Genomic DNA, 26,042 nt, shown 5'->3' on the forward strand with positions numbered 1-26,042 from the left:
ATCTTCTAGTTGTTCTCTTGACAGCAGGAAGTGGACACCGTGGTGACCCTGGTGGCATACTCTGAGTTGGTACATTGACGGTGTCTCTGGGGATTGTGAGGTGCGGAACATGCTAGTTGTTTGCTCTCTGCTCACACTCTCTCTTCCATCACAGCTTTGTGTGTGTGAGTCCTGCTCCCTGTGGACTGGTCACCTGCATTCTCTTTCCCTGAATGGTACCAGGTCCGTGGGAGGTGGAGACAGAGCTCAAGGGCTGCAACCCATTCTGTTCAGCCTCCTTCATGTCTGACTCTCATTTCTGTCTCTGGCTCCAGTCGGATCTAGTATTCAGTCACATAGCTAGTCAGCCCTTTCGGCTGTAGCAATTAACATTCTTTGTTATCCTGGGATTGTCACATCGTTTTTGCGTGGTGGTGATATTTTATTTGTATTAAAATGTTATTTGTATGTTAATAAATAAAGTTGCCCGGGGGTCAGAGCTATTAGCAAGCCATAGGAAAGCAGGGCAGTGGTAGCGTATGCTTGTAATTCCAGCACTTAGTAGGCAGAGCTGGGTAAGTCTCTGTGTGTTCAGGGATACAGCCATTATTGGATACACATGCCTTTAATCTTAATACCAATCATGGAAAACCTGGAGGCCTATACAGACAGGCTGTGAGGAGGCGGTCATGTGGTTGGGTTTACAACCAATGAGAAGGCAGGACAGGAACTCTATATAAAGACTTTAACACAGGGGTAGCTCTGGTTCGGAGAGGTAGGACCACTGCAGGAGGAAGGGTAAGGTTTTGGCTCTTGGCTCTGACTTCTTGGCTTTCTTCTTTGCATTGGTTCTGTGTTTATTGTTTGATGGGAAGGTTGGATACATCTACAGCGTGGTTTCCTCCAACCTGCCCACACGTCTGTAAATGGCTGCGTCATTAAATGCCCTCAAACCTGCTGGCTGTGCTTCCCTTTTCAGCAGCGTCCAAGAGGGTCCATCAAGCCGACTCATGATGAAGACAGTGATCTTGTATTTCAGGATGTTATCGTTTACCTCCTCTCTCCTGCACCCATCTAATCTGCTAGCATGGTAGGCGTACAAGCTACATTCATTCAGCTCCAGCATCAAATCCCTACACTTGCTCTAGATTTGGGATTCTTAGACACCTTGTTTTATGTTACTACTCTTAGAGGCAATAAGATCTAATGCAGTTCTTCCTGAGCAACTACCAGATGTCTACCCTGTTATGGTTATTGGTTTTCTGTTTGGTCAAGTTCTGTAATACACTCCTGTTTGCTTTCACTCCTGTGAAAGTCACACCTTTTTTTTTTTTTTTTTTTTTTTTTTTTTTTTAGGTTTCATGAATTTGGAGATGATGAATTCAGTTACATGAATTTGATTACATAAACTTTAGTTTGAGTTATTAATTTAATGTGTGTGGTGTAAAAATAAAGAACTAATTATCATTATTTAATTGTTCTTCCTCTGCTAGAGCAAACTGTATGAAGATGAATTTCTTGGGCCAGTGCCTTTGAGTTCTAGAACTCTTAACAGCTCGCCTGACGCCACTAGGCACCTGCCTCTTCAGTCTTTTCCTCTCCTTTTTCTCTCCTCCTCTCTCTCTCTCCCTCCTTTTTTGACGTGCTGGGATGCACCCAGAATCTACTTAGTAAGTAGGACCTATGCCACCTCTACCCCTTAACCTTAGTTTTGATGAATGTTGTCTTTCAGCAGTATTTTTGTCTTCATACCCCCCCAAAACAAACAAAAAAACAAAAAAACAGATTTTCATGAGGAAAAAAAAAACAAAAAACAAATCATGAGATAAGTTGTCAGCAAAATCTGTGGAGTTTGGTCTCAGACAAAGCTCTCTTTGGCCTGAGGAAGGTTCTGTTTTATTTATCCCCCCAACACACACACACACACACACACACACACACACACACACACACACACACACCTTGATAAGAACTGTAGTTGTGTGGTACCCACATTTACAGTACCAAAACAGATGCGGGCCCTGGTGGTTCAGTTTGCTGAGCTGTGTGTGCATTTCCAGTACAAGATGTGAAGAGATGTCTCACTGCTAAGTCAGGTGTCTTCCTCCTAGTTGAGAAAGAAACACTCTGGACTTCTGGGAGAAAAGTAGAGTCAAAGCAAATGAGTTGTATAAAACTTTAGCATTGGAAAGAATGAGAAACCTCCCTTCTGACCCAGATCGTCTCCAGGTGTTCTCCAGTCTTGCTGACAGGTCTGACTCAGCTTGAGAGCTGTCTCATTGCACCTCTGTTTGTACAGCCTGAAACTGAGCCACACTCAGCCTCTTTTGTCTTGCCACCCACAGGTGGAAAATTACCTGCAGCATGTCATTAGTAATCCTGGACTCCCTCGTGCACAAGGCTCAGGAGCTCCAAGTGGAAACAATGCCATGCCTTTGGTTCTCCTCCTATGATCTGTCTTGAACATCCTGGCAGTTGAACCAACCTCCCAAGGCATGTTTCTCAGGCCCCAGTGGCTTCCATGACTCCGAGAGCTTGTCAGAACACCTGTGTGCACAGGCTCATAAATGCTTTGTTGCTTGTGTTTCCTGGTTTTCACAGTGCTGGGAATTGAACCCAGGACCTTGTGCATGCTAGACAAGCACTGTGCCACTGAGTTACAGCACCAACCTCCACCACCACCACCACCACCACCCCTTATTTTTTTCTTTTTGAGACAAAGTTTACAAAACAAAATCAACCATTTAAAACTGGACAGTGCCCAGTTCTTGATGCTATTAAGGCAAGGCAGCTTTTGTATCGGGAGCCCCCCCACCTCTGTCAGACTCGACCTTCGTGGCTCTGGGTCCACAGGTTGAAGAGTCAAAGGTGCCCCAAATGCACTGACTTCCTCTCAGTCCAGTCTTTGCTAAGTGTGACCCTCCTGCTTTGGTCCTTGCCTCAGTTCCTATCAGCACTCATTTCCCCATGTTGTGGCTCCAGCTTTGCCTGACAGCAGTTGGCTGGATTGTGTACTTGCACCATACTAAGTACTTGTCAACCCTCCTCTTCTCTTGAAATGTAATCCCTCAGGTGGTTTTCCAAAGCCAGCAAGCCACTCAAATGTAAATACTAACTATCTTGGCAGTTTTGAACTTCCGATAAGGCCTGGACACACCTATTGCCTGACTCACGGAGCAGCTCTTAGCACCAGGGTGAATCAAGCTTCTGTGATCTCTCAGAACAGAGAACCGACCATCTTAGGGTTATCTGTGGCTTGACCAAAGACTCTAGAGTACGTGGAGCCTGTGTTGAATGTCAGCTTCGTCAGCTTCCCGCTTTGTGTTCCAGCCTGATCAGGTGACATTTTCTCCTGGACCTTCAGCCTCTTCCTGTAAACTGTGGCTTTTCATAGTAGTTACTTTTTGGGAGAACTCTAATGATTATGTGAGATAATGTGCATTCAGCCTTTAGCTTTGCTGGCTAAATGGTAAACCCTCAATAAATTATAGGCTTATCCACCTGGTCATGGCTGAGTCTTCCCTGTTGTCCCATTCCTAAGGGTCTTTTTCTCAGATACAGCAACACCATCTCATTAGTTCTGGTGCTCTGCTTACCTTTACTGCTGTGTAAGCAAATTGTGTTAGCCATTTGTAATTTAGTAACTAAAAATTGCATGATGTTTCACACATCAAAAAAAAATTATCGTAAGTTACCTTAAAAAGTGACTGTGTCCCAGGGCTGTCTCCCACTGGTTTGCATACAAGCTTCTCAAGTGAAGACCCCCACATACAATGAGAGCAGGTTATTCTGAGCCAATAAGTGACTCCTGGGCTGTTTGTCAATGATCCAGGTTCACAAGCAGGCCAGTTCTCAGGTTAGCTGGTCTATTTGAGTGCCTCATTTCGGTTGATGGTCAAGGTAGCAGAGTGACTGATGTCACCCACCACCAGGTTAGCCTGGTGCCCCTGCTGAGGGGAACGCCTCCCAGCAGTCTCCTGCCTTACCCACAGCAGAACTCACCATTTTGAGATTTCAGGTGTTCTCTCACCTTTCACTTTGAAATCCACATTTGTCCATCCATCCTTTTTACTCATTAACTTATTCAGTAAATGTTAACTGAGCAAGGATAATGTGTCAAGATCTAACTGGTTGTTAAGGGTGCAAAATAAGGAAAGTGTCTGCTGCAGGAGAGCTTATAGTTTGTGGAGGACAGGGAACTGTATCAGGATGCTAAGTGAAACAGGTTCATGTGGTTCGCAGAGACACTCAGGAGGTCAAGGCATTGGCTTTCTGGAGGAGGGGATTCTTGCTGGGAAAGAGTTAGGCCAGGGCTGCGTGATGGAAGGATGCCCTGCAGGTGTTGGCTGTAAACAACGCACTTTTAAGTTAGTGTCCTGATTGCATATCAGAAGCTTGAAGGGAATCAGCACTGGGACATGTGCTTGTCCTAGAACTTGGTGCTGATGCTGCCAGCCTAGGTGACCGTGAGGAGTTTCCATCTGTAGGTTCTCTCAGGCTGTCCCACATCTGGTATGATTTTAGAGTAGTGGGTCATGTGAGAGGAAATCTGGCAAGGGGGAGGATGGAGTATAAAAAGCCTGCCATCGAGATGATCGTAGCCACCTGCCTCTTTTTGTTGTTCGCATGACATAGACCTAAGAGGCACTGCCATTTAATGCTCGCCTCACTGATGTTGTGACGCCTAGCCTCTTAGATACTGGTTGCATAGGAACTTAGTTTGCTAGCACCCCAGCACAGGTAGAGTGGGCACTCTGAACACTTCAAGATATGTCCTGTCAGATGCTTAGTGCAGAAGGAAAGGCTCCGAGTGGAGGGAGCGTGGGAACCTCACCACAGGGGTGACCTTGAGCCACGCCAGGGAGCTGGAGTCCCTCCTTGCGCGCTTGCTCGTAGATTTGCACGCACAGTACATCCTTATCGAGTGAACGTCATGTGCCTGGCCCTGACCCGTTCCTTAGGAAAGGGACAGAAGGCACAGTCCCTGTCCTTGGAGCATCGTCATTTAGTGGAGAAGGGCAGAAAGCAGATAACCAGAGGTCGTGTAGTCAGATGATGGGTGCTGGGGTAGGATGTTTTTGGACATCTCATGTGAATTGAGGGAGCCGGTGCCAGGAGGCTTACCAAAGAAACCAAACCTCCTTAAATGAGTGATAAATCTGAATTCCTGTATGTAAGAAGGTTTGTACCTTTATCTCAGTACACCATCAGATGGTTCTCTAAGCTTTCAAAGCCCATCTCTGAGCCCCCACGGTAAGGGCTGTTACAAAGTGTGTGTCTTAGGGGCACCAGGATGTGCCAGGGGCTGCTCTCAAGGACACCTGGGAAGGGAATTAGGAGTAATGGAAAAATCAAGCTAGGAGGCATGACCCTTCCAGCAGGCTGAGAAAGGCGTTCCTGACCACTTTTTCTTGGTCATACTGTGATGCACAAAAACACAAATATAACCAGAAACTTGGCTCAGGACAGTAAAATTAAAGCCTGCTAAACTGTGTGCATCACTCTTCTCCTTGCCTTTAAAAAAATCATCAGTATATTTACAACTCTATATTTTCATTCTGGAGAGGAAAAAAAAGACAATTATCCATGTGAATAAATGGGGAGGAGAACACTAGTTTGATACAGAAGCACAAAAGCTAAGCACCATCACAGAAGGTAATCTAAGTCGTTGGAAGGTTGTTGCTCAAATTCAGGATAGAAGTATAGCCAAGCTGAGTAAATGCATCAACGTTGTTCATGCAGAGAATGGATCAGGCAAAAGGAACCGGGGGGCTTAGCAGCCCCCCCCCCCCCGCCATGTTCTTCTTCCAGAAGGCTCTTTGCAGGAGGTCATGAGTCTCCCAATCCAATTACCCTCTTAGGAGGCAGACTCCCCTGCTGTCAGCTGAGGACTACTTACAACCTGCGTTTGTGTTTGCTCTTCTATCTCCAATCATGTGCCCATGTGTGGAACTGTGATTAGTCCACTCGGCAAGTTGCTAGAGCTCCTCATCCCACCCCTGAAGTGGGAATGAGAACTGGTCTCTGCAGATCTGGGACTAAAGTGTGTGTTAGGGGGCAAGGACTTTCTCTGAAGATGTGCACATTACGCTCAGCACCATGCACAGAAGTAGAAAAGAGCGTGGTACCTCCTGGAACTTAGGCCGTTCATACCACCACCCCACCTCCCAAAGCCATGCCTCACTCAGGGTCCATAGCACTGGCTTGGTCCACTGGTCCTTGCTCTAGGATGCTTGGGGGTTTCCCTTGGGGGACTCATTGTCTGACTTCTGCCTTCCCATGATGAGCCCCATTCCCTGCTATCACTGACAGGGGTGCTGGACTCTTAACACTTTGATGATGAATGCTTTTTCTCCATAACTCCGGAACTGCCATCTCCTTTCTCACTCCATACCAGTGACAGGGTCGTATGCAGACCTCATTACCCCATCAGCACCTTCTAACCAGAGACCACTCCTGCCAGAACCTCACCTGCAGGTGACTGAAGTGGGTTTATTACTGTTGTGTAACGATCTTGAGACTTCATGTTCTTGAGGGGCATCCTGGGGAGAGAGTTACTAGAAGGTTCTCTGAGGACTTGGGGAGAGATCCCAAGGAAGTGAGGCTTTGCTCTGGATTACTGTCTAGAAACTAGGGTAATTCTGTGACTAAGTCTTATCCTCTCTTCAGAGAGTACAGAGCATGGCAAAGCTAATACTGTCACTGAAGAAAGAGCAGCATGTAGCAGATAAAACTTTGGGGGATTTTGTGGGTTGAACAATATTCATTCTTTGTTCAGATGTAATGACTAAATAGCTGTGTTTTTGTTTTTGATCCATCATGATTCTCTGGTGACTCTGATGTGGATTCAGTTCAGTGCCGGGGTCTAAAATGTGGGTTGGGGGAGCACTGTGTCTCTTCTTTCTGTCCTCTTACTCAGCTACCGACACGGAACACTTTTGTGACCATGTGCCTGGGGTGGTGGGGTGGTTTCCCTACCAACAAGAAAGATGGTCAGTTCTGCAGTGATCCAAGCCCAGTTACCCACAATTCAACTGGATTCCAACACTGTCTACCGGGGACATCAGATCCCACAGGCTGAGTGCTGAACTCTGTAAGACTGCCCCAGGTTTTGTTGCCAATCACAATCTCTGGGTTATTTTACCCATGCTTCTGATCTATTGGCTATAAATTGGAGTTTCCACAACCCTCCCCCTTTGGCTAATTTGATTTTCTAAAGTGACTCCAGAACCCAGGAAAACACATTTACCAGTTTATTGTAAAGAATATTTTAAAGGACACAAATGAAAAGCAACGAAATATGGAGGACAAGGTTTCGAAGGGCCCCAGGTACAAGAGCCCCCTTTCTGTGCAGCTGGGATGCGCTGCCCTCTGGACAGGTAGATGAACTCTTATCCAAGAAACCCCTTGAAAAATCTCTTGGGGATTTTTATACAGACTTCTTTGTGTAGGCATGATTGATTAATTCATTGGCCACTGGTGACCAGTGAGACCTTTGGAGGTGGGGACAGGGGCTGTGAGTCCCCAACCCTCTGAGCAGGTGGTTATTTGGTGATTTTCCCAGTGTGACCTCATTAACATAAATTCAGGTGAGTGTGTGGAAAGGGGTATGTCTTAAGTAAAGGAAGACTGCCTTCTTCCTTTGTAGCTCTGGACCTGCTCAAGCTGCTTCGGGAAACAAGAATGGAAGATTAAATACTCACACTAAAGATGCTGTTAGTGCACTAGCCACTTGGGGACTGTCAGCATTGTAGATGCTGTATATCTGGAACCTAGGACCCACCCCGAAACACATGTGTCACTCCAGGGCCTCTGTTCCTCCCCTGGTTTTCACTGCTCAGAACTGTTTACACTGAACCGTTGCCACCTTGATTCAAGCCTACGCTGTTGGCCCGTGTGTTAGACAGTCAGCAGCCCCTCAGTTTTCACGATTGATCTTCCCCTTCCATAGCCAGGCAGACACTCTGTGGTGAAGGGCCATTTTCCTAACGTGCTTGAGCCCTAGGTCCTCTCCCCACCCGCTGATTGCTGTCTCTTACCCGGGATGGGCCTCATCAGTCACTATTTTCCTCTAAGGCTCCTGAGCACTTAAAGCAGAAGACCATAGACCCACGAACGCATGTGTTTTCTAGCCTCAGCAGTTCATGAAGCTGCCAGGCGATCCTTCTCTTCATGACTGCTTCATTCCCTGCTGCATCCCTGAGGCCACTTTTACATCCACACCCCACACCCCTCCTCCAGAAGCCGCCTCAGTACTAAGATGGAAACCATTGCGTGTGATCTCTCCAGCTTCCTTATTTCTGTTTCACTGAGCGGTGGATTCTCTCTGAAAGGAAGAAGTCTCTTTTGTAGCCTGGTCCTATGTTTGTGTTCTTTGTTCCTACTCCCCATTCTTAGCTGGGGTTCTTCAGGTTGCCCCAGGACTATATATTGGAATTCTCAGGTTGTACCTCCTTCCCACCTTCCTCCTTTACTCAGTACTTCTCTTCACCCTCCCTCCCTCCCTCCCTCCCTCCCTTCCTCCGTGCCCCCCCTCCTCCTCTCTCTCCTCCCCCACCTATGGATTAAATGCAGAGCTTCAGAGTTTCTCTACCACTGAATTATAATCTAGGCCCCTTTTCAAAGTTGTAGTCAGTACTTTGGTAAGTGTCCCAGGTTGGCGTGAACATGTGATCCTCCGGCCTCAGCTTCCAGAGCACCCAGGCTGTAGCTTCTTCTTACCTCTTGCCCCAACATGAGTGATGCCAGCCGATCTTTCCCTGGGCTTGCCAGTTTGAACTTCAAGGATGGCAGGCCCCTCCTTGGACCTCCTGACACTGCTCCCTTTCTCCTTCTGGTTCCTCCGGGGTCTGTTCCTCATCATCTCTGAGTACTTTCCCTGAGACTGTTCCTATCCCTCGTCATCTCTTACTCTATTTTTCTCATTAAATCCCATTTCATAGTTTGCCCACTTTTCGGTTCTCCCTTAACATTATCAATTGCCAAAATTTGGATTCTTAACAAATTTGTCTCTATCCTTGGCCTTTGTACAGAAAACAGTGTTTTCCTTCCAACTGCCTGGTAAACATCTGCAGTACTCTGTCCTGTCAATACTAAAACATCACCTCTTTGATCTGAACATCATTCCTCTGTAGACCCTTGTCCTGTTTAACAGCATGCTCAGCCTCTCAGGCCACTTAGTTACCTTTGACTGCCAAACTGTCCCCTGCACTTAGCAACACTTTAGGGTAGTGGTTCTCAACCTGTGGGTTGAGACCCTTCTGGGGATCGAATGATCCTTTCAAAAGGGTTGACTAAGACCATCAGAAAACATAGAGATTTACGTTACAATTCATAACAGTAGCAAAACTACAGTTATAAAGTAGCAATGAAAGTAATTTTATGCTTGGGGGTCACCACAACATGAGGAACTTTATTAAAAGGTCTCAGCATGAGGAAGGTTGAGAACCACTGCTTTAGGGTGTGCGCCAAGCTGTACTTGGGTTTCCATGGCGCCAGTTAACTGAGAGTACAGCAAAGCTTGGCTTGTTCATCTTTGCTGGCCATTTAGTGTCCAACGGGGTGTCCTACCCACAGGAGGACCTCATTATTTGTTACAGAAATGACTGTCACTTAGGAGCTTCAGTGCTTCTGTTTTGTGGACAGTCTGTCATTGAACGTATTTTCCATCATTAGTCCTAGTACTGAAATAAAAATTTCATACCCACAACCTCAGTGGTTCTATGTCTTCCTCTTTTTGTGGAAGACAAAATAGAGAAAGGTGCCCACATTAGGAAGCATTAATTTAACCCCCTCCATGGATGGTTGTACTACACAGAATTCTTGTGTTTTCACAGCAGGTTTCCTGTGATTTACATCTTCCCTTACTCATTGATTTTTCTGCTTTTTCTCTTCTTTATTTTTAACAGGTTTCAAAATGGAACCTATTACAATGACATAAGATGCTATTGATAGTACATCAATCTGATTCAGCTATTCTCCTGCCCAGTAAAGTATGACTGCTGTGTGCACAGCCATGTAATACATATCACTTACACAGACATTAGAGAAACCCTGCCTATCCATATGTATGTGTGCAGCCTGCAAAAGTTAATAATGCCATATATCATGTGCACATAGGATGTAAAACGTACTTCAGAATGACAGCAGCTCATATAAAATGAATATTGGCTTACGATTAGAGGAAGCCAGGGAAAGATTTTGTCTTTTCACATCTGTTCTTTCAAATAATAGAATTATTTGCCTTATTCCGTGTGTCTCATCCCAGCCTTCTTCTGTTCCCCTCCCCCTTTTGGGTCCATATATGCCCCTCTCTCCAGCCACTTTAGTTCACTTCAGCCACACGGATAACAAAAGAACGGCTTTGGAGAAATGAGAGATAGCAATTACACATTGGTATTCATGTTACAGGAGTCACACTGGCCTCCTTGGGGAGTTGAACAATGAATATCCAGCATTAATTGCCACAGACACCATGTGTCTGACCTTGCTGAAACATAATACATCAGTTCTACATTGCAAAATTATTTGCCAGTAAGAGATTTAAAAAGAATGATCATGCAATTATATTGCTGTTTAGAATGACCAATATTGTTTGTTTTTAAGAAAATCCAGGAAGACTTACATTCTCTTAGAAATTAGGCATTGAGGTCACCGTCGTATGACTAATTTGCTTAGCAGTTATGGTGGTATCAGTGCCTTTCTAGTCTAGTAAAAAGAGAATAAAATACACTGCTATCCATGATGGGTCTATGAAAGCAATCATAAGGCGTTTGGAGATGGCACTTTTATCCATGCAGGAGGGCAGGATGTCCTTCTTTGTCTCTGTACCTAATTATAGGTAGGGTCTTGTCGGTAGCAGAAGTGTACAAGTTTCCTTTGCAAAGAGTTGACATCATCTTTAAGAGGAAACCTACCTGCTCTCAACTTTTCTTGCTTTTTTTCCCAAGCCATCAGCAACATAGAAGCTGGATTTTCTTATATGCCTCTTATAGTTCTTTTTTTTTTCTGGCAGTCTTCCTGTGGCTGGGTATTGCACACTGGGACTGTGACAGCAAATGCCCTGAAAGTTTGTGTCCATGGCTCAGACTTGGGCCCATACTGCTGGATCAGCAGGGAGCACCCCCTGACTGAGCCAGGGCAGGCCCTGGCTCTGCACTGTGGAAGCTGTGTGTGCAGAAATGAATGATGGTTAAGCTTCTCGCCTTTTTAAAAAGGGACAGACATGAAGAAAGTCAGTGCAGGGGCCTGTGGCATCGGGGTTTTAGTCTAGATGAGTAGATGAGTTCTAACTAGACAAAGACATCCATCTTTGCTTGTACTCAGGTAAAACAAGTGCCTGATAAATTTAAAAGCCCAGATCTAAGGCGCTCGCTCTCTCTCTCTCTCTCTCTCTCTCTCTCTCTCTCTCTCTCTCTCTCTGTCTCCTCTCTCTGTCTCTCTCTCTCTCTCTGTCTGTCTGTCTGTCTGTCTGTCTCTGTGTGTGTGTGTGTGTGTGTGTGTGTGTGTGTGTGTGTGTGTGTGTGTGTGTGTCCAGGAGAGCTGGTGGGGTTTGACCTGAGTGATTCAATGGGTAGCCGTTTGCCCACCTTTTAAAGCAAGTCTTTACCCACTGTCTTGGTGTTTAATAGTAGTTATGCTGTGACTTTCTGGTTTTAATAATGTTTAAGCAGCATTAACCAGGTAGAAGACAGTAGTACCAATGCAGTTAGTATGCTGTACATTTTGAAACTTTAAACTTTCTATTTTCTAAGTCAAATTGTTTCTGAAGGTAGTTTTAAAAATAAACTTTTCAAATCCTAATTCCCTGCACACATTCTCTCTCTCACGCACACGCACACTTTACTTTAGCATCTTTATGTCTCTAAGGCTTTTTGTGTTTCCAGAGACCTTGAGCCTAGATTCTGTGGTATTAGATGCCTGACCACATCCCTAGTTCATTCCAGCTCTTTAAAGAAACGAGGTGACGCTAGTTGGCTTCTTTTTGATTTTTCTCTTCCCCTTTCCTTCTCCCATCCATCACTCTGATCTACAATTAAAGCAAGATGATGAAGTGACCACGGTTCAGGTGAAAGAGCAAGGCCAGAGCGTGCTGGTGCTGAAGAAAGTAGCCGGCTGTGGCCCAGCCCCTGCCTCGGGGAGTGCGGAGAGCGACGACGCGAGGTGAGGGTCCCCGCGAGGTGAGCAGCGTCCCGCTGCCCAGGCTGGCTCTGGGTCTCCTTCCCTTCGCTGTTTCCTTCCCTTCTCCTCTCACTCGCTCGCTCGCTCCGCTGCTGCCTGTCCTTCCCTCCCTCCCTCCCTCCCTCCCTCCCTCCCCCCTCCCTCTTTTCTCCCCGCCTCTCCAGCGTTCTAGCTGACTGCAGAGCTCTTAGCAGCCAGATGGACTCAGTTCCCAGGGAAAGGACGAGGATGGCAAGATCTTTTAGCCTTTAGGGGATGCCTTTGTTAGGCACCGTTCACAATGGGCAGCGCCCGCCTGCGGGTCTTTGACCCCCATCTAGAGAGGAAAGATTCCGAGGCGCTCCCTGGGCGCCAGCTGCCCTTGCCTACCTTCGATGTGCCTTATTTCAAATACATCGACGAGGAAGATGAGGACGATGAATGGAGCAGCCGCTCACAGTCCTCCACTGAGGATGACTCAGTGGACTCTCTGCTCTCTGACAGGTACGTGGTGGTGTCCGGGACCCCGGAGAAGATCCTGGAGCATCTTTTGAATGACTTGCACCTGGCGGAGGTCCAGCACAAAGAAACAGGTAAGCTGGGGTGGGGGGTCTCCTGCCCCCCAAAGCAGCAGCAGCTGGTACCCTGTCAGTATCCCCAGGGGTGAGGCTCCCACTGTTTGGGAAATCAGGATGGGCTGGGAAAGCATATGCTTTGTGTGGCTTTCCCTAAGCTTATGCTGTTTGTTTGAATCCAGTAAATGGACACATGTAGTTCTTGAGCAGCTGCCTGGGAAGAAACTGTGGAGAGAAAATGAGGTGAAGGCAAATGTGTGTGGTTGGTAATTTTTGCCAAATCTCACGGAAAGCCACTTGGCAGGAAGCCAGTATTCAATAGCTCCTGTGCTATGAAAAGCAGCATAAGGGGAGGGGGCCACCAACAGGCTTTCACCTGGTCTGTAGGAAATGCTGCAGGGTGCTGAGAGCAGCTTTCCTGCCCAAATGTAAACAATTTCTGCAACCCCTCCTCGCAACAACAACTTCTGCCCCTCTCCAAGTGGTTACAAACTGCTTGCCCAGAGTAAGGGTTGGAGTGTCCCATGTGACATAGCTTCCCTGACCAGAGATAAACCCTTGTTGCTCAGACATCTTGTCATTTTATTCAACTGAAACTAAATGACAAAGCTTTCAGCTTTGTACACCTTTGGAAACACTGTTACTCTCTGTATAGATGTCATACTGGTAATTTCTTTTCCCACAGAAGGAAGAGTGGTTGCTTCTCTTAACCAGCGTTTGTAGTCTGTTTCAGCCTAGAGCAGTTAACCCAGTGAACAGGCTTCTGGCAGTAGCCTGAAGTTTGCAACTTGATCTGATGACTGCCATACATGGTTTTTGTTGCTACAAAGGCACCTGGGACCCCCACAGTGTGCAGTTTATTGATTGCATCCAGAAAAGGCAGCTGTAGGTTGTACTAGTGCAGAGTAACTGCTTGGGTTTTATACACAGAAGAGACTGAAATGCCAGCCCAGGAGCAGGTTCCTTAGTGTCCCAGTAGTTCTGTCTGCCTATGAGCCATGCTTTATAAAGGACTATAAGAGAAGCAATGATGTATGAAATATGTGAATAGGTTTAAAAAAATAACTGTATGACCCAGCCATGTATCTTACAATATCATTGTTTAATTTAAAAGTCAACTATTTATTTTGCATACAACTGGGAAAGAGTAAGTTATTGCTTATAAACACAAAATAGGCTATTTTCAATAAAATATATGTATCCTTGTGGCACTCACTGGGTTATTTTGAATGTCTGAAAATTCACACCTTTTGCCTTTGAGCAACATTCAAATGCTCTGCCTACAGATGTCATCATGAGATCAGTTCCCCATGTGCTGATTGCCATAGGTTGTTGGGCAGAGAATACAGGAAAGTTGTCACAGAAAGGGCAGGCTGGAGCCATGGAGAGGTGGAATGATTTCTCTACTTCTTAACATTGTAAGCACAGAAAGTATTTAATAATAATTTGGTTCCCTTACACACACTTCTTTATAACTTCACCCAGTCTGTATATTCCTTTCTTTTAATCTCTTGTGCTTCTCGGGATCAAGCCCAGGGCTTCCAGCAAGCTAGGAAGTGCTCCATTGCTGAGTTATACCTGCAGCCTGCTCTCCTTACTTTTGAGAGAAACGGTCCAGGAACTCACTAGCAGGGTCACCATTTGATACTGGAAATGACCTGTCACCTCCATGTCTCTGATGCCACGAGTTGCCTCCCATTTATAATGGAATATGCATGTTATCTAGTGACATTTATTTCTGCTTTCTTCTCAGTTATACTGACCATAGGGTCACATGTGCCTCTTCAGGCAAACACACAAAAACAAAGAGGATCAGGAAACATTGGATAGACCCTCAGCCCTAATGTAGGGGGTTCAGGAAGAGGCTTGTCTGGGTCAGCCTCGCCTGATTTCTTACTATTTATTCAATTTCAGGGAAGGACACATGGACACATGTGCTTCTTCAGAGTTTTGTAAAGACATTTGAAAAAAATATAAAGTAATAACTTTTCCTCTCAAGGAGAATTTCATGAAAATGAAAAAGCCGACTTTGAAGACAGTGATTGATGTGTGTATATGAGAGGATCTTATGGGGAAATGGCATGGCTCTTTGAAACTTCAAGGAGAGAGCTGCCATGTGTTTTTTGTTGATAAGTCTTAAAGATATAAATATAAAATACATGTATTCAAATTGAAGAGAAGTGGTTATGGTTTGTTCTAGTTTGGATACTACATGAATTGGACTTCTAAAGTAATAGTGGTCCCTGGTCGCTGGCAGAGGTGAGTGACACCTAGGTCATGCTGACAGAGTCTCCTACTAGAGACTCATGTCTGAGGGCCTAATGGAGGTGCAGAAGCCATATGGAAGACAGATGGAGGGAACGAGAAGGGGCTGCAATAAAAGTATACAGCAGCATTTTTACGTTCTTGAGAGCCTCTCTTAGTGAGATGGAGCCATATGGGGCCCATGTTGCCATATGGTAGCCCCTACACATGGCCCTGGCGGCACCAAGGCGGAAAGAAAGAAATGAAGTCTCTGGAAGCCTGAGTAGCTGTTCTGACATTCCTTTATTCCTGTACCCACCAGAGCCTGGGAGAACCACCAAACGCGATAGTTCACATCTTTCTCACAGAAGATACTTACTTGTGGAAATGTGTGTGCAAGCCCCGACAGAATAGGCTCCAGTGATCACATGGGACAGATTGGCTTGATTACCAACTGGTGTTAACATTGAAATGGAAGAAGTTGACGGCATTGAATAGAGTAGAAAAGAGAATGCCAGGGCTCTGAGAGAAGGCTTTTATTTCTGTTGTTACTTGAATCAAGAATAGAACAGAAACACTTCAACAATTCATGCAGCATTCTATCACCAAATCAAGCTGAGTTTTAAAATCATAATTTTAGAGATGCTTAAAGGCAACCAACTTAACGATTTTTCTAAATAATTTGATCCTCATATAATCATCAAAGTGATTTCATGATTTGGCATATCTTTCCTGTCTCGTGACACCAGGCATAGGAGTCACCCAGTGATGTAGGTGGAATGAATGAATGAATAAGTGAGTGAATGAACGGATGGATTTAGTTTTTATACTTTTATCAAAGAAGAATGGAGAATGCTGGTAGGGAACAGGCAAACCTTTAAGCATCCTTTGCAGGTAGCTTTGAAATCTTCGTTAATCTATGATAAACACCCTTCTGTTTAGGAATTAGTAATAGCACCCAAATAGCCAACAGCAGTGAAATCCACTGAATAATAATTTTTAACATTTTTTTCTTTTCACCTACTTCTTTATTCTTTTAGATAGAAAAAAAAGTGCTGAGGGTTAGCCATTGGATATTTGTTTGTGATTGTGGGACGTGATTGAAGCTGTTTTCAAAGATTTTCTTTTCTTTCGCTGTTCAGGTTCTGACTTGAAACATTCAGAAATGTTAGAGAAAAATCCAGCCGTTTCTGCAGCTCTGCCTTTCATCTGCCCAGAAATAGGACAGACATCACTGGGCATTCCCAGCCTGGGAATAAAAAGAAGGAAGGAAAGACAGGAAGCAATGAGTGGAGGAGCTGGGGGGAGGGGAGGGGGGAGGACAGGTGTGAGCCCAGGCTGCCCTGCTGCCCTGCTGTGCACAGGGGTGCTGCTTCTATTAACCCTTTTCCTCCTGCAGAGAATGAAGTAATTTTGGCCTGCAGGTGCTTCTGCAGAAACTAATGATTTCTATTTCAAGCAAAGGAAGAAAAAAACTGTCTGATGGGTTACTTCCTATTTCCTTATATTCATTGCCTAATTCCTTATCCATCCTTCTGAACAAAGTGTGTTTATGGTAGCAGGTTCTTGGAAAAAGCGAGCAAGCCAAGCAGGCTGATAGGAAAGGGGAAGTCTGCCTTGCTCCTCATTAAACCTGACCTGGTTTCTTTAAGCTATAGCGGCTTTTTCCCCTTTTTGTTTTATGAGGCTGTCATTCTGTGTGTTCTGTTAATACACCTCTGTGTAGAAGTGACTCTGCAGCCTGCCTTGGTGATCATACATGCCTCCATGCTGATGGCTGATTGGCTTTAAGCCTGTGGGTGAGGAAACCAGTCCTTTCCTGTTCTTCAGAGGCTACACCTGCTCTGTAGTGTGTGTGTGTGTGTGTGTGTGTGTGTGTGTGTGTGTGTGTGTGTGTGTGTGTGTGTGTGTGTGTGTGTGTTGGGGGGGGTGGGGGAAGTAGAGTCTGAGTATTCTTGGTGCTGAGCCTAGGGCGGTGGTTCTCAACCTGTGGGTCACAGCCCTCTGGGGTTGAATGACCCTTTCACAAGGGTCACCTAAGACTATTGAAAAACATGGATATTTACATTGTGCTTCATAACAGTAGCAAAATTAGTTACGAAGTAGCAATGAAAATAATTTTATGGTTGGGGTCATCATAACATGAGGAACTGTATTAAAGGGTCACAGCATGAGGAAGGCTGGGAACGGCTGACCTAGGGGTTTTGTTGAGCACTGCTCTGATAGAACCCTGATTAAGTGAGAGCAGGCCCTTGTTTTCTGTTAAATTTTTATCTCCTTCCCTGCCAGCACCAAGTTCATCGTAACCTTGAAAAGGGGTTTTTAGAGGAATATGAAGAATGCTGGAAAGATAGAACAAAATTTTGTTAAACTTTTTCTTTGCTGAGCTTGCCTTCCCCATCCGGGTCACCAGGCCAATAGTGAGCCTAGCTAGACCCTGTTACAGCTAAGCTTTTTGAGGGTAGATAGAGAAGTTTTTAGATACTGTAAGTATTGCTGTAATTTTATGTAACTGATATGTACATAAACTTATTTTGATACTGTTTTTTTCTTTGTAGTTTTTTTTTGTTTTTTTTTTTTTTTGGTTTTTTCGAGACAGGGTTTTTCTGTGTAGCTTTGCGCCTTTCCTGGAACTCGCTTTGGAGACCAGGCTGGCCTTGAACTCACAGAGATCCGCCTGCCTCTGCCTCCCAAGTGCTGTCTTTGTAGTTTTTTTAGCTCATCGGTTTTTGTGCTAAGACTGAACCCATACTAGGCAAGCACGCCACTACTAAGCCACCTCCACAAACCCCGTGTCTTTTATTTGCAATGTCATCTGACAGATTGACCAGTGTAGTTCATCTGTAGCTGTACTTGAGTCCCAGTGAAGCATGCTTACACAAATAGTACTCAGACATTGTGATCCAGTGGCTTGAGCTGGGGAGTTCATCTTACCTAGGCCTTGACAGGTCCCCAGGGTATGGTGATATGTGGCTGGGTTTGCAAGCCTCTAAAGTAGGACACGGACTGCGTCTGTCCCACTGCCATTATTTTGAGAACCTTTTAAAGATCTGTTCTGGGTCTTAAACACTTGCCTGTAAGAGTGAAGGCCACCGCTCTCCCCTCTCTCCGGGGCTTGATGTCCAGCCTCGTGACCTGCCTCCAGCCTCTGCAGTCTGACATGGTCCAGGTTAACCGTTTGAACTGCACTGCTAGGCCTTCCACTAAGGTGGTTTTGAGAAAAGGTCATACTCAGAATTGGACACATGGCTACTCAGTTCTCTCGCTTGGGATGATGAGGAAGTAATGAGGGAGTGAACAAAATCCATTTGGATTTTCACAAAGGTCCTTACACAAAGAACACCTCTGGGTGGTCCTTAGGTTTCATAGCTGGGACTGCTTGCTTCTGTGGAAAATTGTGTTTTAAGGCAGGTGAATACCCATCAGTATTGTAGAAAATGTGCTAAAATGGGCTATTAAAGCCTTGAGTCCCAGGTCTGGACTCCATTAGTAAATCAGCTGGAGACATGGAGCAGGCCATAAACGAGATGAGCTCTGAAGCGTCATGTACCACAAGCTCCTTCCCTGAAAGGAATCTGCTCGTCCATTCCAACATAGACCAAAGAACCATAGAATCCTAGTGAAGCCTGAGGATGCAAGTAGGTGACCTCCAGAATTGTCTGGACATTAGAAGTGAGGTCACCTCATGCTACAGATACTGCTGCTGTGTTTCTAGAACCTTGTGGAACAGAATGTTGATGAGTATGACACTTGAAATCCAAGGCTCAATGGTTCATATGTAGTGGGGAATTTGTGTGTTTGTATACAGCCATCACTGGGAAATTTAAAGTTCCTTTGAGAAATTATACTATAGCAACATGTCTAGTGGATAGCTCTGATTTATCAGCTACTAGCAAAATCCATTTGCAGAGTTTTATTACCAAGCCATTTTAGGATATTCAGAAATAGTCTGCAGGAGAGGAACTACAGCCCCCACACACACAATGAAATGTACTACATTATATCCTTATACTTCTTGCGCTTCTGCATACTCTCAAGTTTTAACTTTACACATGACTTCCATGTTTTAAGAGGTACACTCTTCATTACTCACCCTCTACACCCATGAGATTTAGTGCCTTTGAAACTTGAATCCTTCTGTTCTCTGTATAAATATCTCTGACTTACTGCTATGTAGGCGTTGTTTTATTAGCAAATACTGCAGACACAACTGAAGAAAAACAGGCTTATCTTCTAGTGTGGTGACGCAAGGAGTAAGCAAAACGAGGAAAAGCACCACCTGTTAGGTGGTGGCTGCTGGGTAATCGGTACTGTTGCCTGGTGGTAGCTGCGATGACCGTAATCCACGTCTTCCAAAGCAAGTACATTGGAAGTGCTTTAATAGATTCAAAGATCTTAAAAATTAACATGAAAGTTTGGAACCCGAAAAAGTAGACTTAATTGAAATAGCAAGGAAATCTGATGTGTGTATGTTTAGGCTAGATGTTACTGTTACGTTGCTGCTCTGAAAGCTGGAGAATCTGCCTCCCTGGAAATGTTTCATAAGGCTATCACCTTTAACCCTCTGAAACTGGGAAAGTAACTTTTGCCAAGACAGAGAACAAGGATGCCACTCAAGGCCTTTTGCAGCACTATTTTTAAATAGTGGAGCTGTCATTTTTAAACATTGGGCTCTCTGCTTATGTGCACACTAATAAAAATAAAGTCAAGGAAAAGCTAAATTCATTAGCACATGCCCCAGGTGCCTCAGGATGATGAAGAGCACCAGTGATCAGTCAAAGCTTATTTCCCCACAAAGGGCAAAGACGTGGCCCAGCTATGTACAGTGACAGCAAAAATGTTCCCAGTGGTATCAGAGAAGTCGGAGCAATTGGGCTTTCATGAGGATGTGGCTTCCATTCTGCTCCAGGCTGCTGCACTGCACTTTTCTGTTTGGTTTGTTTGGGCGAGGCTGTTTTCAATGTGTTGTGTTTAGTTTTTGCAATTCCTTTAGATTCTCTCCTAACTGCTAATACAGAGAATGTATTTGTCAACCATAATTGAAGCACTGGGAGACTTTATAAATTCGCATTAACTAAATGATGAGATCATTAGAACTGAGTAGAAATAATTCTTCTCTGTTGTCATATATATACATGTATATAATTTATATAAATAAATAAACAAACAAACAAACAAAACCAAAAAACAGGGGCCCGAGGTCCCTGCAGACCTGAAATCCAGGGTTCAAAGGTTACTCAGAATGACAATTCATTTATCCAAACCTTGCCTCATTAGATGGGTCCTTGTGCAGAATAATTGTCCTCATTTAATGGACTTCGATGTTGAGGTAGAAGTTAATTAAATTGTGTCAGTGATTGAGTGTACGTTTCAATCTAGAAATGAGCCCAGACATGTACTCCTAGCTTTTTTCCAAAGACTGTTTTTGTTAGAAACTGGAATCATGGGTAAACAGCAGAACTGAAGTAAACATATAGTTCAACTCAACCTTATTTATACTTACTTGAGAGAAACCTCCTCTCCAGCACACATGACCTGCTTCCTGTCTTCCAGGTATGAGAAGGATGGCCCCATGGGCAGCTAACTGAAAATGTTTAAGAGAGAAAGAGGGAGAAGGGAAAGAGGAGGGGAGGGAAAGATGGACAGACCGACCAACCTAGACCTGAACTATCAGATGAGAAGTGGGGGAGCACCATTTTGTCTGGATATCATCTGGTATGTCCATCATCTGGGTTAATCACACCACCTTTGAGTGTGTAGCTACCTATGGTAGCAAGGGAACTGTTGCTCTTCCATTTCTCGTAGGTTGAGGGTTCATTCATTTCCCGTTGGTAATGAAGCAAGATGAAGTGCAGTAAGACTGACTAATCACAAGATCTTTAACACACACTGGCTGGCTGTGGAAATGTGGGCATTTCCGTGACAGTGCAACACGTGGGCGAAGAAGTTGTTTAACGGATGAGGGTATAGTGGAGCAGAACACCTGATACGGAAACAGTGCCTATTTAGATGGGCTTAGATCACTGGGATGGTTTTGTCTTGTCTTTGAGACAGGCCCTCACATAGCCCAGGCTGGCCTCATAGCCAAGGATAACTTTGAGCTTCTGGTCCTCCTGGCTGTGCCTCTTGAGTGCTGGGAGGAGAGGCATGTGCACCATGCTGGCTTTATATAGTATTGGGGATCGAACCCGGAGCTTTGTGCGTGCTCGGGCTGCACTCTGCCAGCTGAGATATGTCCCTAGCCACACGGTTCTTCTTTCTTGAAAACATTCTCATGTTTAGTCCATATTTGATCTATAGTTTATTTCTGAATTATATTTTTAATACTACAAATAGCATCATCAAAGTTAATGCAAACTGTTACAGTTTTTCAGTCAGTGAAGTTTTCAGTGGAAGGTAACTTATGCAGTGATTAGTCAGTAATAGCAGTCAACTACATAGAGAGAACATTTTATTAAGCTTTTAAGTTTATGATTTTCTTTCAGTTTCTGTCCCTGTTTATTCTATGCCCACTATTGGAATGTGTTTGCGTTTGTATACAGATTAACGGAGTAGACGCTGGAACATTTAAAATGACTATGCAGACAACCTCTGTTTGTTTTCTACCAGAGATTCTCTGGGAAAATGATCTCCACAGAATAGTGTCTTAGTTTTATGATAACTGTGGTTTTTGGTCTGTCTAGAGCAGTGGTTCTCAACCTGTAGGTCACAACTCTTTTGAGGATCGACTGACACTTTCACAGGGCATTGCCTAAGATCATGGGAAAACACAGATATTTACATTTACGATTCATAGCAGTAGCAAATTTACAGTTATGAAGAAATGAAAATGATTTTATGGTTGGGGTCATCACAGCGTGAGGAACTGTGTTAAAGGGTCGCAGCATGGGGAAGGTTGAGAACCGCTGTTCTAAAGGAAAACTCTGCTTTCACATCTTACAGATTTTTAAATGTTATTTTCTCAGAAAGTCCTGGATCTTATATTGGCCTGTTTAATGCTGTCTTTTACTAGAAACACATGGGAGTTGGCCTGAGTCTTGCTGTTTCCATATTCATTTTTGTGTGTGATATTTGTCATGCCTTGTGGAGATACTGAAATTCATGAGCCTAGACATTGTCCATAGTGAGCTTGATGTCCCTCTTATATTCCCTATAACAGCAGCAGCTGCAGTTACTTGAAGATTAGGGTATAGCTCACTGCCAGTGTGCTTGCCCAAGCATAGATGAGGCCCCAGTTCCTCAAAAACAAACTCGCCTCAATATGTGTTTAAGATAATGTCAAAGGTTGGAAAAATAAAATATCAGTCTCTTTCTGTTTCTTTCCCTGAACCAGAGATGTGTGCTGTCTTTCCATGTGAGTGATGGATTTAGAGTAAGATTATCAGATTATTTGTCTGAATCTCAAAATGCTTGTGACATCTTCCAAGTAAAATTTACCATCTTACCAGAAAAATGGAAACAAAAAAGTCTCTCCATCTGTCTCTCTCTCTCTGTCTCTCCGTCTCTGTGTCTCTATGTCTCTGTCTCTCCCTGTCTCTTTGTCTCTCTGTCTCTGTCTCTCTGTCATCTGTGTCTATGTTCCTGTCTCTATGTCTCTGTCATTGTGCCTCTATGTCTCTCTCTGTATCTCTCTATCTCTGTCTTTCTCTTTCTCTCTGTCTCTGTCTCTCTGTCTCTGTGTGTCTCTATGTCTATGTCTCTGTCTATGTCTGTCTCTCTGGGTGGGGGGTAGTGCTTAGTCTTGTCAGTGTGAAGGATTACTGGCTGATGGCACTTCTTTGATTATAATTACTGCATGTTAATCTCTCACAGCATGTTTCAATCAAATTATTGCTTCGTTTAAAAGGACACAATGTCACGGAATTGCTGTAGCTGACAAGTACATATCTAAAAGGAATTGTCTTTGTATGGGAAAATTTTTGCCCTTTTTCTTCCCATAACTCATCTTTTCCTCGTTTCTCTTCGGTCCAGCTCACTTTGCCCTTCCCTTCCACTTCCCATTGTCCTGCCTTTCTGTCCTCAGGCTTGCTCGCCTGACATCTGAAATCAGCCTTTGATTCTGTTTGCAGCATTTCAGTTCCTACTGGGCAGCCAATCCTTCCCCCAAATCTTAGAAATAAATATGAAATTAGTCACGACTGTCAAATAAGGATGGACAGTGTGAAAAACAAAACCAAAAATCTTCAGAATGTCTTGTCATCTCTAAATAGTGGCAGAAACACAATTTCCTTTTTCTACTCCAGACCTGGCAGTCTTGCCTGTACTCAGCCTGTAAGGACAGTTGGCAAACCCCGACTTTTAAAGGAGTGCCACTCAGTGTGAACGTAAACATACAAGTTAAAATAGTGTGTTCAGGCAGGCATTTGTGCCTCAACACCCAGTCTGAAAGGGAACATAGCTTAGCTCAGTGACTGTGTGTGAGCCTCTGCTCTCCTCCCCAGGTTCTGCGGCGCATCGGGCCAAGGGAGTTTCCTCCTGCGTTTCTTCTGGTCTTTCTTGATATTACATACTGTGCTGTTGTATAGCAAGCTTCTAGATCTTAAATCTAGTGTCCAGTCATGGTTTTACTAGTGGAAAATGTAAGCATGGACAAGTGGCTCAGCAGCAGAGCATGTGGGAAGAATGCCCAGGCACCGTCTCTAGCACAAGAACAAACAAAAACCTGATCATTTCATCCTAAATTTGGATCTTTTCCTCATAATGGTGCATATAAACTATGAACTCTCAGGCCTTGTTTTAGATTGGCCTGAACTTGGTGGCTTTCCATGCCAGTTTCCATGGAACTGATAATTCCTGGAATAATTTCAGAACACAGGGATTCTGTTAGTATTGATTGGCATGGCGTGTACACCTCAGAATTATGTCAGGGTATGCATATGTTTAAGAGCCTCTTAGGAGGTGGGGAGGGGGAGTATCTGTTCTCACTAAACAAGAAGACACATGGGGGAAGTTACTTCTCGGAATCCATGGTACTGAGGTCAGTCGGGATAAATTCAAAATACTAACAGCTGTTTACTTGTTGTCTTACTTAACTGAGAATCCTAAGAACTAGATCATATGTATGATCTTGTCCTTGGTCCTCTGAGAATTTCTGGTGTAAATGTATTATTTGTAATTAGACATGGGTGCATGCTGTAACAAAATCCTAATGATGATTTAAACATGACATGAATTTCTTTCTCTTTCCTGTGTGAACAAATGTGTTGCAATCCTGCTCAGGCCACTCGGCTGTCCGTGCTAAGGTTCCTTCCAGGTGGCTGTCCCAGTGCACCTGGACAGACTTTCATTTCACTTGCATTTCATTTCATACTAGCAAGCCTGGCTCTGCAGCCCCCTGGGGGAGGCCTGAGCACCCCTGTATATCAACATGTATACCACAGCCTTGGTCTTCTTCCCATTGGCCAGAACTTAGTCTCATGGCCACATCCCTCAGCTGGAAATAACTCTGCTTTATTTTGTTTTTCGTATCTGGGGAACAAGGTGCCCAGGGGAAAAAGTTGATTCTTAAAGAAGGATAAAATAGCTTGTAATTTTATAAATGGAAGTTTGCATATAAATCTCCTCTCCCCTTCTCTGTCTGTCTCATTCCCTGTCTCTCTCCTTCCTTTCTTCCCACACAGGGACATATTTTTTGAAACAGAATCACCCTAGCCTTGTACTTCACAATCTTTCTACCTTAGCATCTCAAATGCTAGAACCCTGGGGTTCTGGGATTATCAGTGTGTGCCACCACACCCAGTTGTTAGGAGACTTGAGGCCACAATTACACACTTCTTTTTTTTTTTTAAGAAACACAAACATACTATGAGTTAAAGCATTTGAAAAACCTACAAGCAGTATAGAGTAGATTGGCCCTTACAGTCACCTCAACAGTGAATATTGACTCACAGACACACCTCTTAGTCTGCGTGCTTGCTTAGCTGCTGAGTACCTTCTTCATGTCTGATATTTGAGAATTCTACATCTTTCACTCCAAAAACATTTTTAACTATTTTTCATAAATGAAATTAGATGATAGATGATAGAAATATTCCATTGTCTATGGCTTGAAAGTTAACAATGGCACAAATAAAATTTATGAGGGTTGCTTATAATACACAATTTCATTATCTTGTGACATTTTAGGAAAGACATTAAGGTCGGTCCCCTGGCACAGAGTTCTTGAACCCATGTAATGTCCTGCATGATAGGGGTGATAGGAGCAACTTTTTCAGTATTTGGCTTTAGTTGATGGTTCTTAACAGAGGAAATTCTGAGACCTTTGGATCTCCAGAGTGGTAAGACTGACTTTTGTACGCTAGCAAGATGACTGGTAGCCAAATCCCAAGGTAGCTTCAGGATGGAGGCTGGTCACTAGAAGACTAAGACCTCACAGGGCCAATAGGATTTTCGTCCCACCACCTTCAAGCATGAAGAGAGAGATTATATTAATTACCAATGTCCCATAATTTATCCAATCATGCCTATAGAGTGAGACCTCCCTAGAACCCTGGTTCACAGGATGTGGGGAGCTTCCAGGTTGTTGAACACATCCATGTGCTGAGGAGGAGGGGCCACTTGCACAGGGCAGCGCTTTGAGACCTGGTCCTATTTAGTCCTTCATTCAAAAGACTGTCCATCCCTGTCTGTTATACCAGCCTCTGTAATGAACCAGGAAATATATTCCTGAGTTGAGCCAGGAGAACAAATGATCAAATATGAAGAGGTATTTTGGGGGTGGTGGGGAGGGAATCCCAGGTTATAGCTAGTTAGCAGAAGTCCAGGCAACAAGCTGGGACTTGTAACTGGTGTCTGAAAGAAGAGCACATTTGTATGACTGAACTCTTGACCTGTACTGATTCTGAGCAGTTATCGTCAGGATTGAACTACAGGGTGCCCAGCTGTTGTACCAAGAGGAAAAAAGATTATTTTATTCTTTAGAGTTATAAGTATTATTGTGTATGTGTTTGATGGGCATGCATGCCATGGTGTGTGTGTGGAGGTGACGTTCAAGTAGGGGCCAGAGGACAACATTATGGGGCCATTTTTTTTCCTTCCACCTTACGTGGATTTGAGGGATTAAACCTGTTTCAGGTTTCTATATCA

General features: G+C 44.3%; 1 protein-coding gene across 2 annotated transcripts in view; it reads left to right on the forward strand.

Moving 5' to 3' along the window:
* The window catches only part of Rapgef5 (Rap guanine nucleotide exchange factor 5), a 240,371-nt gene that overhangs the window by 155,536 nt on the left and 58,793 nt on the right, over positions 1-26,042 (forward strand). For both annotated transcript variants that reach the window (XM_052739192.1, XM_052739193.1), the window contains 2 exons: positions 12,020-12,141; positions 12,643-12,731. In XM_052739192.1, coding sequence (XP_052595152.1) covers positions 12,020-12,141; positions 12,643-12,731 — 211 coding nt within the window. The remainder of the gene's footprint in view (positions 1-12,019; positions 12,142-12,642; positions 12,732-26,042) is intronic.

The sequence above is a fragment of the Peromyscus californicus genome, unplaced genomic scaffold, assembly GCF_007827085.1.
Source record: "Peromyscus californicus insignis strain IS unplaced genomic scaffold, ASM782708v3 Scaffold_15__1_contigs__length_86483966, whole genome shotgun sequence".
NCBI classification, from domain to species: Eukaryota; Metazoa; Chordata; class Mammalia; order Rodentia; family Cricetidae; genus Peromyscus; species Peromyscus californicus.